The 17,643-nt window shown below is 38.9% G+C and overlaps 1 protein-coding gene and 1 long non-coding RNA gene across 2 annotated transcripts; both read right to left on the reverse strand.

Annotated features, from left to right (window-relative positions):
- Positions 1 to 320: 320 nt before the first annotated feature.
- On the reverse strand, positions 321 to 4,817 carry LOC130379076 (uncharacterized). The gene is made up of 7 exons (XM_056585668.1): positions 4,775 to 4,817; positions 4,234 to 4,605; positions 3,429 to 3,461; positions 2,617 to 2,649; positions 1,769 to 1,897; positions 1,541 to 1,605; positions 321 to 1,051 (listed from the first exon to the last, which is right to left on the reverse strand). The coding sequence occupies exons 1-7, from the start codon at positions 4,809 to 4,811 to the stop codon at positions 929 to 931; spliced, it is 792 nt and encodes a 263-aa protein (XP_056441643.1). The 5' UTR covers positions 4,812 to 4,817; the 3' UTR covers positions 321 to 928.
- Positions 4,818 to 10,818: 6,001 nt separating this feature from the next.
- Positions 10,819 to 11,778, reverse strand: LOC130379080 (uncharacterized). Its single transcript, XR_008895092.1, has 4 exons — positions 11,745 to 11,778; positions 11,454 to 11,567; positions 11,299 to 11,361; positions 10,819 to 11,176 (listed from the first exon to the last, which is right to left on the reverse strand). It is a non-coding gene; the product is annotated as an uncharacterized LOC130379080 (long non-coding RNA).
- Between the last annotated feature and the right edge of the window lie 5,865 nt (positions 11,779 to 17,643).

A 17,643-nucleotide genomic window follows, 5' to 3' on the forward strand; every position in this document is an offset into this window, starting at 1 on the left:
ATTGTCTCGCTCTAGGAGAACTCTGAAATCTTGTTGTTGCAGGGTATTTCCCTATCGTCATTACATCTAAACTCTCCTCCAACCAAATCTTTTAGATAACACTAATCTACATCTTCTCTCCAATTCTCCCTCACGAATCCGCCGTTCTCTTTTTGCAATAACTAAACTCTTGTGAGACTTATCCTTAAATAAGACTTGATTTAACACAATAACAGATGGATCAATACGTAAACCTTTTTACGGTTTGCCGTCTCGCTCAATACTGTCAAAAACCGTTGCTTGCATTAGTCCCTTAGAACCAAAATGATTTTAATGTTGGGTACAGGTTGAAGAAATCCCATTATTTTCCCGTATCACTTTATTTATAGATTTAATAATGTATAAATTAAGACCTAATTCACTGTATTACTGCAATAACTAATGTTAAATAATGGTTAATAAATGTAGCCTTATTGAAAAATGTTAACGTATTTTTGTTGTAACAACGTGTTCATGGGACATTAAAAGGTACTGCCAGCGTCCTACTTGTAAGACATGGATTAGAGACTGCCAAGCAAACATTACAACCTATGCAGAATAGCTTTAAATAGTTCAAGATCATAACCTTATACAAACAGAGGCCTTTCTACATTTCCCATCAATCAATCTTACTGCATAGTAACCAACAAATAACAAACAATATCTAATAATCTAGTGAATGAACATAGCCAAAAAAGTATTATTAGATTTGCACCATTGACTAATAATATGCAAACAGTATACGGTATTTAAACATTCTTCCGAACAAGCTTTACTTTATGACATTTTCTTGAGACTGAAGTGGAAAATTATCCTCCTCTTGACAGCACAAAGATGAGGTCATATTGAGAAAAGTAGAGTACTTTGAATTTGTATTAAAAGGCTTGGTCATGATCCGAAGGCTTGGTCATCACATCCTCCTACTATTGATGGCTGAGTAGGTGCTGAACTCTGAGGGTTGGACTCTCTTCTTTTTAGGTCTCTGAGAACGTAGAGGGATATCCAGTGTAGCGTAACACAAGCCATCCTCATCCTGAGAGAGATATATGACTATTAATATTACTATTACATCATTTTCTCTGCTAAACCATTGCATCATCAACATAATGTACAATTTGCTATACCATAACATCATCAGCATAATCATTGGTTTCCCGTCTCAAATCAAATTATTGAACACTGCTTAAGTGTGTCCTAGGACACACTTAAGCAGTGTTCAATAATTTGATGAACAATAATTTTGCTGCTTCCTGTAGAGTCGCCTCATAAGCTTATGAGGCGACTCTACAGGAAGCAGCTACTCTTTACTCTTAAAGAACCACATGCAGCTCTGCTTAATGTACTTCTCTTCCTGCGCCTTATAAAACCTGACTATCGCTGGTGTTACATTAGGTCCGTTGACCTTTATTCAGCCTTCAGTAAACATCTTTGTACAGCAATCTACCATAACATGTAAGTGTACTCCAAACTGTCCCCTATCATTACATCACAAATGTACGAAAGTATATGAACTACACGTTACCTGGTTCCTGATTGATGTTATATCTCTACTGCTGGGTGATGTCTGAGCAACATGGAGGGCTTCATCTTAAAGAAACACAGACATGAGTCATTATATCTCCACAAAACCAGCACAGGGAGACAGTTACTGCTCAAACAGAAGACGAGCAGTTGCTATCAATTGAACAGCTGCATCTTGAGGTGTTCTCAAGATGCAGAAGATGACAGTTAACAGAGATGTATACACTACCTTTCCTTCTGCAACAGAGGTAGACGACCAAGGATGAGAGGAGGGAGAGGAGAAGAGCAGAGGAGGGACACAAGATGACCAGCAGCATCCAGCACTTTCTACAGTCTGGAGCAGCAGAGTTCCCAAAACCTGCAGCAAAGGCATCATATATATATATATATATATACATATATATATATTAGAGCTGTCAGTTAAACGCGTTATTAACGGCGTTAACGCAAACCAAATTTAACGGCGTTAAATTATTATTTTTTTTTTTTTCTTTGGCTCAAAACAAAGAATCAGTAGCCTGACTGCTATGTTCAAATGACATTTGTTCAAAGCAGTCGTTTAATTGCACTATAGGCTCTTTTTTTGTATCGTCCTGTTTTGATCAGTGTATATGCCAATGTTGTTATCAATAAAAAATAATTTGCACAAGGCAAGCCGATGCACATCACCATGTTGATAAGAGAATTAAAATGAGAAGAATTATGGGACAAAAAAATCAAGGGATATTTAGCATAGAAAAAGAATTTGCGATTAATCGCGATTAATTAGAGTTAACTATGACATTAATGCGATTAATCACGATTAAATATTTTAATCGCTTGACAGCTCTAATATATATATATATATATATATATATATATATATATATATATATATATTTGATTTTTATATATATATATATATATATATATATATATATATATATATATATATATATATATATATATAAATAAATTAAAAGAACAATAAATAAAAAGAAAAGCATGCATATTTAATGAATATATAGGCTCTCTTGCCACTATATACCTGTTCTAACAATTGATATCCGTCACAACAAAAAAAAAATCATGTCTTACCAATGTCCTTCAGAGTAGGACCTACACTTGTATCTGAAGATAAAAGTGAGAAGGAATTGTAATGATTAGGGTAGAATTTGTAACTCTAGTTACATCTCAGATTAGCATATCGGCCCGTCTTGAAAACATGTTGAATTGATTTAATGAAATAAAAAAGAAAATGGTATTTTTTTTTTTATTTTATTTAACCAGTTGTTCTACATTCAGGTCTTTCCAAACCACCAATAATGCATACATATTGTCTTAGTTTCCACTCAATAATATTAAATTAAATTTTTTTTTTTTTTGTGGAGTTTCCAACACAGAATAAAACACATGGCTGTAGTTTTCATCCTGCGTGTGAGAGACAGACAGAACGTGACATTTGGACAGTGCAACTACTGAAAACACTTAATAGAACAGGTTATTTATATCATTTCATGTAAAAGGTGTTAAAGGTCTGGTTTCCTGAGAGACGCCAGGGTCTCCGGTACGAACCAAAACACAGACTGATTTAGAATAAAAGAGACAACGCAATCAAATTAAGTGCAGAAAGACTTCCAGCGGTTAAAAGCACAGGCAGTTCTACATATGTGACTGCAGAGTTAGCCTCTATAGGCTTACCTGAAAGATGTATTTCTTAATATTGATAGTCTATATGAGTTTATAAGTATAAATAAATAAATACATCATTAGATTATACTATATACTAATACTATAGCTGAAGCTATAGTATTAGTATGCATATTTAATGAATATATAGGCTCTCTTGCCACTATATACCTGTTCTAACAATTGATATCCGTCACAACAAAAAAAAAATCATGTCTTACCAATGTCCTTCAGAGTAGGACCTACACTTATGTCTGAAGATAAAAGTGAGAAGGAATTGTAATGATTAGGGTAGAATTTGTAACTCTAGTTACATCTCAGATTATCATATCGGCCCGTCTTGAATTTTTTTTGAATTGATTTAATGAAATAAAAAAATAAATGGTATTCTTTGGAAACTTTATTTTAAAAGTAAATGTTCTTTGCTTGACATGCAGAACAGTTGCATATTGTCCCTACTTATGATAACAGTTCCTAACGGTGCCACCGAAGTGACATAAAAAAATAAATGAAAACCATGGACTGGTGACAAACACGGATTTTAGTTTTGCGAGATCTTGAGTTTGTTTTGCGAGATCTTGACTTTGTTTTTCGGGATCCTGACTTACTTTTGCGCTCTGAGGGACCGGCTGGCAATCGGGGTCGTGGTTGTGCCCTTGGGATGGTGGGAGGGTGGGAATTTGATAAGTGTGTGCCCCGTGGAGAGTGCAATGTGCGTGTGGGTCTGGCGGGGCTGGATCAAAATCTCGCAAATCAACCTAGAGAGCTTTGCAAAACAAACACAAGATCTCGCAAACCAAAGTCGAAGATCTCACAAAACAAACTCAAGGCCTCGCAAAATAAAGTCAAGATCTAGCAAAAATATAGTCAGTGTTTGTCCCCAGTACATCTTTTTTCTTTTTTGTCTTTATGTCACTTCGTTGGCGCCGTAGTTCCTTATTAATTTCAAGAGAAAAAAATGTTGAAGCATGAGGGAATTTCCTTCAAGTTGACATTGGAATAAAAATCTATGCAGATTAAACTTACCAAATGAAATCCTTGTGGTTACATTTCCATATCTGTGTTTATACTTTGTATGATTCTGGTCTTGCTCTGTCACATACTTTTTTTCAGTTCGACAGTAGTAGAGACCAAGGTGAGAATCAGATATGTTCGTAATCAGTAAAGTGTATGTTTTTGAAGAATGGTTCCACATCCCATTTAGATTGGATAATTTGGAGTCCTTATTCTCCTCTAATTCCTGCCATGTCAGAATAAGTGGGGGCTGATTTTCATGAGAACAGTTCCTGTACCAAACAATAGTTTCACCAGATGAGAGTTTACAGTCACAAGGTACAGTAACGGTTTCTCCTGGTCTCACGTACAGCTCCACTACGGTGTAAGAGGACACAACAGCACCTTGAATTAAAAACATAGATTATGAGTCAGAATGAAGAAAGACGCATGGATAAAATGGAGCTGAATCAATGAACATGAATCAATATTTACGTTTCTTTTTAAACAAGGCAATAGGACTATTATACAACTGGCCTACTGCTAAGTAGAAATTAAAATGTTCATATTTTACCCCAGGCGATGGGTAGAAAGATATACATCCAGCTCATTGTGATGATCCGTTGCGGAGTAAGACATTAGAAACTACACATACACATACAGACACAGACTAACACACACAAACACCCACACACAAGCACACACACGTAGAAAAAGAAGCCTTGCGATTGGCTGGCTACATGGAAACTGTTGAGGTTATTACACTCTTCTTATCAGGCAGGGTTTGATTGTCAGAATATCAACGAAATCTTCTGCTTTAATAAATGCTTCTTTTTTTTCAACTATAATTGGGGGAAATGTAAAAACACGATGTAAAAATTAACGTTTGTTAATAATTTAACCAGTTGTTCTACATTCAGGTCTTTCCAAACCACCAATAATGCATAAATATTGTCTTAGTTTCCACTCAATAATATATATATATATTTTTTTTTTTTGTGGAGTTTCCAACACAGAATAAAACACATGGCTGTAGTTTTCATCCTGCGTGTGAGAGACAGACAGAACGTGACATTTGGACAGTGCAACTACTGAAAACACTTCTTAATAGAACAGGTTATTTATATCATTTCATGTAAAAGGTGTTAAAGGTCTGGTTTCCTGAGAGACGCCAGGGTCTCCGGTACGAACCAAAACACAGACTGATTTAGAATAAAAGAGACAACGCAATCAAATGAAGTGCAGAAAGACTTCCAGCGGTTAAAAGCACAGGCAGTTCTACATATGTGACTGCAGAGTTAGCCTCTATAGGCTTACCTGAAAGATGTATTTCTTAATATTGATAGTCTATATGAATTTATAAGTATAAATAAATAAATACATCATTAGATTATACTATATACTAATACTATAGCTGAAGCTATAGTATTAGTATAGTATAATTTAATCTTTTATCCAAACTGTCTTCCAATACTGTTTTTTCATATGTTCTTAGGCCGCCCAAAATGGAATCAAGCCCCTACAATATGGCCATTTTGGCCATCTATATCTACATATATATATATATACACACACTATATAGATCTATAGATAAATCTATGAAGATCTATCTATCTAGATAGATCTTCTCCAATGTATACCATTACATCAAACAGCTTCTCCATCACACAGCTCAATGTATTGCTAATCAATAGTATCTATACAGCGATTAGTGCATTGATAGACACACAGAGAAAAAACCTGACCTGCCACACCAGAGTGCTGGGCCCCAGGGCTGCAGCTGGGTACTACTCGTTCGCCATGTGTTCTACAGAGAGAGACAACTAACTAGCTAGACTGTGTGTGTATTCCTACGAATTCTGTGAAACGGTTAAACCCATGAAGCGTGAGTCAGTACGCTTCATAATACTATTGCACTAAACCCTGGACCTCTTTCTCATCCCTCCCTTTCTGTTCAATATATTGTATGTATGAACTTTACATTTGTCTGTTGTTCATGGGTTATCTGCATGTGCCTTTGTGTGCGTGCGTGCGTGAGTGCGTCCGTGTGTGTGTGTGTGTGTGTGCGATAGCTAGCATTGCAGTTTGGACTGTATGCAAAAAACGCATCTGTCTTCAATTGGAGTTTAATTTAGGGGTTTCTGGGTAAACGAGTATCAGGCAACAACAAACACAAGATCGTTTCTTCCAGTGTGATAGTCTGTCTGATCACAGCTTCAAAGCATAGGATGAGACAGAAAACCATCCAAACCAAGCTTCAGTGTTTTGGCCTGTATTCTTCTTTGTTGGTCATTAAGCCATTCTTAACCAATCGGCTTCAGACGAGAGACAATAAATATAAACATTGATTGATTTAATTGAAATAAAGAGATAGGACTTTTGACTGTGCTAGTTTGTGAGTCAATACAGTCTGAGATAAAGCATTGTGATCTCATACAGAACTTCTGTTGGAAGCAAAACAGTCTTTTTGTAACATTTATTTTTAGTTTATTGAATTTTTAGGTATTATTGGCATTAGTCAACATCCGAGCTGACCTGCATGCGCAAGAACAATAACATAGACGTCACACGCAGAACGCACAGACGTATGCATGAAGTAAGCAAATAGTAAGTAAATTTAATTGATAAAGCACATTTACACACAGCATAACCGACCAAGTGTTAAGTGCTGTACAGTGGATAACTAAAAAGACAAATAATACAAAAAACAGATTGGACCAATAGTCGTAATTAGATAAAACATAAAGAAAAGGAATCCCCAAGGAAGGCCAGGGAGTACTGGTGGGTTTTAGCCTGGATTTGCAGGCTGAAAATGGAGGGGGCGGTACTGATGACCAGGGGGAGATAGTTCCACAGACGTGGAGTAGCAACTGCAAAGGCTCTATCACCCCTCTGTTTTAGCCATGAGCGCGGCACATGCAGAAGCCCTTTGTTTGGGGATCTAAGGGACCTTTGGTCTGAGTGGCGCTGTACAAGGTAGGTGATATAGTTGAGTCCTGCCCATTAAGTGCCTTAGAAACAAATAATACAACTTTAAACTGAATCCTAAAAAGACCTGGGAGCCAGTGCATCGAGGCCAGAATGGGGGTGATGTGCTCATGAAAGCCACTGAATTCAGCAGTTAGGGATCAATAAGTTGATGTGCAGTAGTACTAATACTGTGTGTACCTTTTCACAACGGTGGTGGTTCTTTTTATCAACTGAAATTTCGAAAGCGGTTTAAAATGTTTTTAGAAATGTGTTATTTTAATGAAGCCAAACTACCAAAAAGCCAAACTACAATATCACATAGGATTTGTGTGTGGCGTGGACGTCAATGGCTTTTGGGTCAACCCATCGGTCCGAGTCTGACTCTGTGAAGGAAGAGCTTCAATACAGCCTCAAAGTTTCCGAAGACACACAGCTTCCATAGTATCAGATAGCAAACAAATAAGGTGGTTTAAACATTTTGCAAAGTTTTGATGAAATTGCACTGCAGGAATAGCGCTATTCAAGAGAAAAACACTCAGACGCTATTGTGGGTGACGAATCCCAGAAAAATTAGAAAAATATCATTATTAACTGTGCCTCCACCGTGAACCTCCATCACTGCTGTCTTTCATTTATTCACTGATTGTGTTCGGATCAAACTTGCATGAATTTCAATATCTTCAAACTAAGGTCATGTTACAAGAAATCAGTCCTGAATCTGATTTGAGGTAATCAGATCAATGTGATTCTTGCCCAGTTTTGCCTCCAGGGTAAACGGTGCCAGAGTCCCAGGGTAGGGTCGATTTTGAACGTCTTCTAATAGCAAATCCCACTCACCTGGTAGTTTAACAGGCCTCGTAAAGAAAAGCCTGACCTCTAGTGGAAAGGTGCAGTGATACAACACAGACAGGACACCACCTCATGTTGTGTGGCGCTCATAGGATCGTTGTGTTCCTTCCTACATCAAGGGATTCTTACATTTAATTAAATAGAAAAAAATGCTTTTCACACAATTAAAGTACCGTGAAAAGCTTTTTTCAGCTTTTTATTCCAAGAAGACATTCAATCAATGTGTTTTGGTAGTTGCTGGTATTTGTGTTCATAAGATCAGGTCTGCTTTGAAGAAATGAGTATGATGCATTACTGCACTAATGTGCAATGTGTTCAAGGTTACTAAATAACATGATGGTACCTTTCAAATTCACCGGAATAATAAGAAGTGTTCCATTCTTTTCAACAACTCTGCCCAAAGAAAACATTTTCTACATTGCATATCATAAAAATATTGCCAAACATACTGAATAAATAAATTACTAAATAAAATGAAACATAATTGAGATGTATTTAAATGTAGTCGACAACATTGAACCTGAGAACATGCTCAAATCAACTGATGAGAAGTACACAGGAAACCACGGCAGCATCCTGTAGCTGAAAAACACAAACCACTGGTGGTCTTAACACGTGATGTTGTCCATAGAAACGGCGTTGAACACTGTTAAAGTGTGTCTCCCTTGATACACCCTTATGAGGCACCTCTACAGGAAGCAGCTACTCTTGACTTTTAAAGAACCACCTGAAGCTCTGATGAATGAATTTCTCTTCCTGCGTCTTATAACAACCGCTCCATCATAACATGTAAATGTACTCAATACTGTCCTCTACCATTGCATAATAGCTGTACTTAAGCATACAAACTATACGTTACCTGGTTCCTGATTGATGCTACATCTCTACTGCTGGGTGTTCCCTGACAACATCGAGGTTTTCATATTAAAGAAACACAAACAGTCATTATAAGGCCACAAAACCAGTAAAGGGAGACAGTTGCTGCTTCTACGGAAGACAATATGTATCGACGGTGTTCTCAAGATACAGAAGATGACTGTTAACAGAGATATATGTCCATTAGATTAGAAATACGGATGTTACCTTAGCAGAGGTGGATGACCCTTTTCCCACCCTGGTGGTTTTGATTTACTAGGTAAATAAACCATCACCCATTTGAACTGCTCTGTGTTGTGTTGTTTTATCGTTTAACTTGGTGGCGTGGAAACCCCACACCCACTGGCCCGCTACTATATATATATATATATATATATATATATATATATATATATATATATATATTTAGGGAGACAATATGAAATGAAGTCACTGGGGTTTTACCTTTTCACAATCTACCACTGTATAAACTATTGCTACATGTCGTCAAAAATAAGCAAATGTACATTTAGAATGTAATAGAACAATCAATTAATAATCAATGAAACATATGTGATGAATCAATAGGCTCTCTTGCCTCTAAAATGAACAGCATCTAGTTACAATTTATATAACAGTGAAACATTTCTTACCATTGTCCTACACTTATATCTGAAGATAACAGTGCAGAAGATTTATAGGAATTGTAATGTAAAGGGTAGAAATTATAACTAGTAATTGGCACAAATACCTCAGATTAGCATATAGTGTCCCATCTTGAAAACATGTTGAATTGATTTTCTTGATAAACTCAAATGATATTCTATTGACACTTTTTTATGAATACTTATGAAAGTAAATATTGTTTTCTTAAAATTCAGCCCAATTGCATATTGTCCCTCCAATAAATAAGAGTTCAATTATTCATGGCCAATTTCCCTTACTTACAATTAGACATTGCTGTGAAAATCGACACATGGTCGAATTACCAAATGAATTCCTTGAAATATCCTTTAAAAGTCCATATCTGTGTGGATATATTTGAAAACCATCTTGTCTCCATGTTTCACAGCCGGTCCTGCTGCTCCAGACTGTAGACAGTGCTGGATGCTGCTGGTTATCCTGAATCCATCCTCTGCTCTTCTCCTCTCCCTCCTCTCAACCTCGGTCGTCTACCTCCACTGCAGAAATACAGGTAGCACAGCAAACTCATCCTCTGTTTAGATCTTTTGACCAATATTTACCAGTCTACATTGACTTTCCATGAGTTAAACCTACAATATGGGCATTCGCTATATTTTCCCACCTCTAGGGGCTTGAGTTGTATCCATATTTATAGATTTTCCCACAGCGGGGAACAAGAGTGAAACAGAATGAACGTTTTTTTAGGGAAAATATTCCTGGATTAATTGACTCGTGGATCATGTACCTTGTAGTTCGAAAGTTACATAGTGCAAATTGATCTGTCAATGCCTAAGTATGTATATATGGATATTTTTCGATATATTGTGGGCCTATTGTATCAAAAGAGATGATTAAGATAGAAATAGCAACAACTGACCACAAATTTTTCAACATCTTGACTCTGTACCAACTCCAGCCACCAAAGACCCCAGAGTTTATCTGACAACACCTGACTCAGGAAGTAGAACTCAGGACATCAGGTTCCAGAACGCTTCACCCAGTTCCTAGTTTTCCTTAACTTCCTAGTTGTGTTTTTGAACTTCATACATGCGAGAACCATCCACGTTGAAAAGCTATAGCTGTACTGGCACTGTTGTAATCAGACATCGTCTCATCATAACACCATCCTGCAAAGAATGGCAGCAAATTATTACTCAGTTTTATTCTTACAATAATGGATTTAATATAGGAGATATATGACCTCAACTTCTTTTATGACTGACTCAAATAAAGTATGAAAGTTTAAAATAAACTGCCATGCAACATCTTTGGATTTTATTGATTTGTTTATACATTTAATGAAAACATATAATAGACAGGTTACTTTTGGGTATAAAACAATATACAAATGCATATTTCAATGTTTTCTGTGTAACATATTGTAAATCAATCCAAGTTGTACTAATTTCAAGGCATCAAAATACCTTGAAACACAAGGGAATTTCAATTCATGTGTGTTTGTGTGTACGACTGTGTGTTTGTTTGTTGTTGTGAGTGAGTCTATGTGTGTGCGTTGGGCTGTGGAGGGAGGAACTCTAACCAATCCGCCTCTCAAAGCCCACTCGTACTGCAAACGAAGAAGCAACACAGCATAAAATACACAGCTATAGTTTTCATCCTGTGTGTGAGGGACAAACAAAACGTGACATTAGGACAGTACAACTACTGAGCACACTTCTTAATAAAACAGGGTGTTTATATCAATTAATGTAAGAGGTGAACTATGCAACCATCAGATACCTCATGTTGCGGTAATAAAGGTCTGTTTTTCCTGAGAGACGCCAGGGTGTTTTCTGGCACAAACTGAAACAGAGACCGAGTGAGAATAAAGGAGACAACGCAATCAAATGAAGTGCAGAAAGACTTCTAGTGAATAAAAGCACGTGAAGTTCTACCCATGTGACTGCAGAGGAGGTAGAGGACCAAAGAGGGGAGAGCAGAGGACAGGCACAGGGTGACCAGCCGCACCCAGCACTGCCCACAGTCTGGAGCAGCAGAGTCCCCAAAACCTGCAGCAAAGGCATTGTATATATATATATATATATATATATATATATATATATATATAGTAAAAGAACAATAAATAAAAATATATATATGCATATTTAATGAATATATAGGCTCTCTTGCCACGATATACCTGTTCTAACAATTGATATCGGTCACAACAAGAAAGCATGTCTTACCAATGTCCTTCAGAGTAGGACCTACACTTGTATCTGAAGATAAAAGTGAGAAGGAATTGTAATGGCTAGGGTAGAATTTGTAACTCTAGTTAGTGGCAGAAACATCTCAGATTAGCATATCGGCCCGTCTTGAAACAAGTTGAATTGATTTAATGAAATAAAATAAAAAAAAATATTCTTTGGAAACTTTATTTTAAAAGTAAATGTTCTTTGCTTGACATGCAGAACAGTTGCATATTGTCCCTACTTATGATAACAGTTCCTAACGGTGCCACCAAAGTGACGTAAAAAAATAAATAAAATCATGGTTTTGCGAGATCTTGAATTTGTTTTTGCGAGATCTTGACTTTGTTTTTCGGGATCCTGACTTACTTTTGTGCTCCGAGGGACCGGCTGGCAATCGGGGTCGTGGTTGTGCCCTTGGGATGGTGGGAGGGTGGAAATTTGATAAGTGTGTGCCACAAAGCTCCCGAGTGGGACACGGACCAGCGTTTCGCCGTGGAGAGTGCAATGTGCGTGCGGGTCTGGATCAAAATCTCGCAAATCCACCTAGAGAGCTCGCAAAACAAACACAAGATCTCGCAAACCAAAGTCAAGATCTCGCAAAACAAACTCAAGGCCTCGCAAAATAAAGTCAAGATCTAGCAAAACTATAGTCAGTGTTTGTCCCCAGTACATCTTTTTTTTTTATTTTTTATGTCACTTCGTTAGCGCCGTAGTTCCTTATTAATTTCAAGAGAAAAAATGTTGTAGCATGAGGCAATTTCCTTCAATTGGACATTGGAATAAAAATCTATGCAGAGTCAATTTACCGAATGAAATCCTTGTGGTTACATTTCCATATCTGTGTTCATACTGGTCTTGCTCTATCAAATACAGTCTTTCAGTTCGACAGTAGTAGAGACCGAGGTGAGAATCAGATATGTTCGTAATCAGTAAAGTATGTTTTTGAAGAATGGTTCCACATCCCATTTAGATTGGATAATTGTGGAGTCCTTATTCTCCTCTAATTCCTGCCATGCCATGTCAGAATAAGTGGTTGCTGATTTTCATGAGAACAGTTCCTGTACCAAACAATAGTTTCACCAGATGAGAGTTTACAGTCACAAGGTACAGTGACGTTTTCTCCTGGTCTCACATACAGCTCCACTGTGTAAGAGGACACAACAGCACCTTGAATTAAAAACATAGATTATGAGTCAGAATGAGGAAAGACGCATGGATAAAATGGAGCTGAATCAATGAACATGAATCAATATTTATGTTTCTTTTTAAGAAAGTAGAAATTCAAATGTTCATATTTTACCCAGGCGATGGGTAGAAAGATATACATCCAGCTCATTGTGATGATCCGTTGCGGAGTAAGACATTTGAAACTACACATACAGACACAGACTAACACACACAAACACCCACACACAAGCACACACACATAAAAAAAGAAGCCTTTCGATTGGCTGGCTATATGGAAACTGTTATTACCCTCTGCTTATCAGGCAAGGTTTGAATTTCAGAATATCAACGAGATCTTCTGCTTTAATAAATGCTTCTCTTTTTTGCAACTATAATTGGGTGAAATGTAAAAACACAATGTCAAATTTAACGTTTGTTAATAATTTAACTAGTTGTTCTACATTCAGGTCTTTCCAAATAGATAGGTATTTTTTTTGCCATTTCCTGAAATAATTTATTACCAATAGCTTTTTTAACCATGTGTTCCTATAGGTGTCTACTAACACCTCCCAATTTATCCACGGCCAAATCCGTTGGGAATCGCCTTGAGAGCCAATCAAAGTTGGGGTGCCCAGAGGGCCTGGGTAAAAAGTGAAAAAAAGTGCCTTTTGAGATGGCAAACTAGGGTTTTTTAGGGGTGCTGAATCTATCCCAATCATTAGTTTTGAGTAAAAAATGGTTTTATTGAACAATTACAAATCAAAACTTGCGTTATCAGTTGACATTTTAACAAACCTCATCCAACTCCCTTGCATCTCCCACACTTCTATTATCATCTGGCTGGTGGATGTTCTGGCAAGAGTTACCATGACAGTTCCCACAAGCAGAAATACATTTGACTCCTTGCTTTTTACAGCAGCATCTGAGAGTGCCACAGTCACCAGGGGCCTCATGTACTAAGACTTGCGTGGATTTCATACTGAAACTTGGCGTACGCCAAAACCCAGAAACTGTCTTACGCACAAATAAATTCAGATGTATCAAAGTGTGCGAACGCATGGATCCAAGCACGTTTCTTTTGTACATCTCGATCAACGTGGAATTGAGCGCACATGCCGAGGTGCCAAACTCCTCCCTGTCCACGCCCTCATTTAAATATGCAATTTCATTTAAATAGGCCTCTGGACCTGAGATTCACCTCTTAATCCGATCACCTGGCACCATGAACAGAGGCAAAAAACGAAACTTCACGGAGTCTGAGCTCGAGATTTTGCTCCACGAGGTAGAAATGCGCAAGCATATGCTATTGGAACCCTGTCAACAGGGATAAATGCAAAACAAAAGAGAAGTGAGTGGGAGTGTGTTTGCGAGGCCGTCAATGCAGTGGGGTCTCAGCAGCGCACACACTCTGAAATTAAAAAAAAGTGGTCAGACCTCAAGGTGGAGGTGAAGCGGAGGGTTTCTGCCCACCGCCGAAGCGTGACCGCAACAGGTGGGGAGACGGGAGTGGGGGAACTCTCCCCCTTCGATTTGAGAGTGGCCGCTTTGATCGGTGACACAGCTCTCACAGGAGTGGTGGGAGCCCATGAAGGGGACGCCGATCATCCCCAAGGTAAATATGCTGAAGTCATAAATGCTGTAATTATACTGGTCATACAATTGGCTGCTTGCAATACACATAAGTCGTGCGTAAAGATGCCAGGATATTAAAGACTTTGACTCGTGTTTATTAACTTAAATTTTTTATTTTTGAATAGACAAGCAAGGAGAGGGCACGGATTGCTCCGTCGGCCCCGGCGTCTCCAGCGCCCTTCGGATTTGACCATTTGCGATGTCCTCTAACAACGCTAACGCAGCCATTTTTAAAACAATTTTCTTCATCCATTGAGCATGCTTTTATAGCCACCCATATAATTGCAAGGTGTGTTAATTGTTCATTAGTGTGTGTCTCTGATGTGCAAATCACTCTGAGTCATTGTTTTCACCTTTTTCCCAGTTTCCCAGCGTCACCTCTAAGTGTCGCCAAAGGAACAATAGCTGTAGAAACGTGCGTACGACAGCTCTGGAGCTGGCGTGGGGACCGCACATTTTTACGGTCATTTCACGTTTTGTACATCTGAACGTGAGCGTGGAAAAGGACGTACGCCACGTTTTTGTGCGTACGCAACCTTAGTACATGAGGCCCCTGGGGTCTCATTTATAAAACTGTGCGTGGGAATGGGATCATTACTAAAAATGTGCGTACGCCCAGAAGCCAAGTTTTGCGTGGGCCAAAAAATATTCGGATTTATAAAACACTGCGTACGCACACCTGTACGCAATCTTTGCTTTATAAATCACATACTGACTATAATTGTGCGCAGCTGAATCAGCTTCACGTTCCGCCCTCTACACGCCCCTTTTTAACCATAAATGGTCAATGCAAATGACCTCATGAATGCGATCTGCATATAAAACAGACTCAGATGCCGGTATTATGTCTTGTTGGAAACAATGGCAGAAGTACTGAGAAAATCAAAAAAGCGAAATTTCACGGAGGTTGAAGTGGAGACACTTGTGGGTGAGATGGAGGCCCGAAAGGTAGTTTTGTTCGGCGGTCACGGGATTGGAATCGCCAACAACAAAAAGCAGAGTGAGTGGCAACATGTTGCTGCAGCAGTGAACTCTGTCAGTAGCACGGAGCGCACAGTCCCAGAATTAAAAAAGAAGTGGTCTGACATAGAGTTACATATTTTTATGTAGCCTACCAATAAATCGTTATGGTCCCTAAATACCCTCTCCCTCCGAATCCTGCATGGTCCGCCAGAAGTGCCATATGGTGCCGCATTACCACGGCGTTCACCTCTGTATTTATAGGGTTACGGTAATAAGACTGACGAGAACGCCTTGGATAATCAGTTTGTAATTACCCGCGTAAAATGTTCTTGAACATAACCCCTTTTTAATGCCTGATTTGTCATGAAAAGCATCAAGAGTAACGGACAACGATTGTGATGAGTGTGGCTTGGTTTTTCACACTTGGGATTTAATTGACATTTGATCATGTGTTTACAGTGTCACATAAAAATATTATGTTATTGACACATGTTGGACAGATGCTTTATTCCATGCAGTCGCGCCGTCAGTGGACAGTATGGAGTGACGGGATTAAATATAGAGAATTTCTTTTTATTTCTATTCTAAGGAGATATTTCTGGAGTTATAACTGAGAAATAACGCAGTGGACTTAAATTATTCTGATTAGGATTTAACGCATGATACGGGTTGAAATTAAATTGATGAAGGGCGATGATAAAACATAATCGTTCTTCTCACTCTGCAATTCTTCGGTCTGACTTCAGTTCACCACCACACCGTCTGTGTCGCCAATTCTCCTTTTCCTCCAAACCATGCGTACGCATGGGTCAGAGTTTGCTTAGGGCTGCGCACATTTTCCCGTCAAGTTGGTTTTTTATAGATCACAACCTTGGCGTGAAAAGTCACGTACGCAACTTTCAGACCCGTTTTGTGCGTACGCAACGGTTATAAATGAGACCCCTGCACAGTTGCAGCTGACTAACTTCAGAAGTTAGTCCGGTGCAATGGGATATGTTGTAGGGAATGGTGCATAACCTTGTTTTCCTTGTTTCCATCCATACTCAAGGACATCCAGTGATGGACTTTGTAGCAGTAGCCGATCTCTGGTCTGGATATATGCCCACAGAGAGTGCTGTGCTGCAGCTCCTGTAGTTGGAGGCAGTTTCTCAGGCTTGATGCTCCCAGCTGCGGCCTGCTTGCTGAACATATCAAATCTTAAGTCTTCCAAATCTTCAGATGGTTTTCCGCGGAATATGGTCTTGAACAGTTCACAGCCAGCATTGATGATGTCACTTTTCTTGGCTCTGATGTCACTGAACACATCCATGGCCCGCTCTGATTTGTCAGTCGTGCAGAGCTTGCTGAGCAAAGTTGGTTTGCTAAACACAGCCAGAAAAGCTATGTAGGAATATAAGGTATTTACGGTACCTCTCCGGAAGTGCCTCTCGAATCTTTCCGACATCATAAGATGTATCTTTAGATGTCGTGAGGAAGACTGGGTGGTTTGCCCTATGATGGACCAGCATAACCAGGATGTCTGTGTCCTCAGCCCTCACCTCAACAGAGGACTCTATTGCCTAATTTAGTGCTGCAGACACGATGGAGGTGTCAGCATCATCAGAGCATAGTTGAACACTGATTCTACCTCTTTGGAAGGTCTCAGCAAGGAGCAGAATGAGCTGGGCCTTGTTGTTCTTGTTGTCAAGAAACTGAATCTCACAGCATGCATTCTTTGTTTGTCTCAGGTGGTCATGGTCCTTGGTGGAGCTACCATATCCATCAACGACCACAATGATCCGGAGGTGCTGGCTACCCATGGACATCACAAACCGGAGGTAGCTCTCAGCGATGTCCTTCCACGTGAGGTTAGCCTCCCATTTGACGCTGTGCAGGAGCCAACCGCCATCAACCACCTGGCTTGTGCAGGTTTTTTTTTCAACAGGCTCCACAAATGCCTTCAGGAATTTTGCTAGGGCAGCCTTGTCTGGCTTTCGCAACCTCTGATTCTTGTCAAATAGAGACATTGGTGTTGTCAACTCAAAGCCTAAAGCTTCTTTGGTCTTGACTTCACGCTCACTAATTATGATGAGGCGGTTGAAGAGCTTGAGTGAGTCAGTGATTAGCTTCTCTCCATTGATTTGAGACTGAT

Source organism: Gadus chalcogrammus, chromosome 3, assembly GCF_026213295.1.
Source record: "Gadus chalcogrammus isolate NIFS_2021 chromosome 3, NIFS_Gcha_1.0, whole genome shotgun sequence".
In the NCBI taxonomy this organism is placed as follows: domain Eukaryota; kingdom Metazoa; phylum Chordata; class Actinopteri; order Gadiformes; family Gadidae; genus Gadus; species Gadus chalcogrammus.

What these genes read in the sequence shown, in the direction of transcription:
- LOC130379076 (XM_056585668.1), bottom strand. Translation starts at nt 4,811, where the DNA reads ATGAGCTGGATGTATATCTTTCTACCCATCGCCTGGG. An exon ending in AACCACAAGGATTTCATTTG is followed by an intron (nt 3,462 to 4,233) that starts GTAAGTTTAATC and finishes TTTTATCTTCAG; the next exon opens with ACATAAGTGTAGGTCCTACT. An exon ending in TCCTACTCTGAAGGACATTG is followed by an intron (nt 2,650 to 3,428) that starts GTAAGACATGAT and finishes TTTTATCTTCAG; the next exon opens with ATACAAGTGTAGGTCCTACT.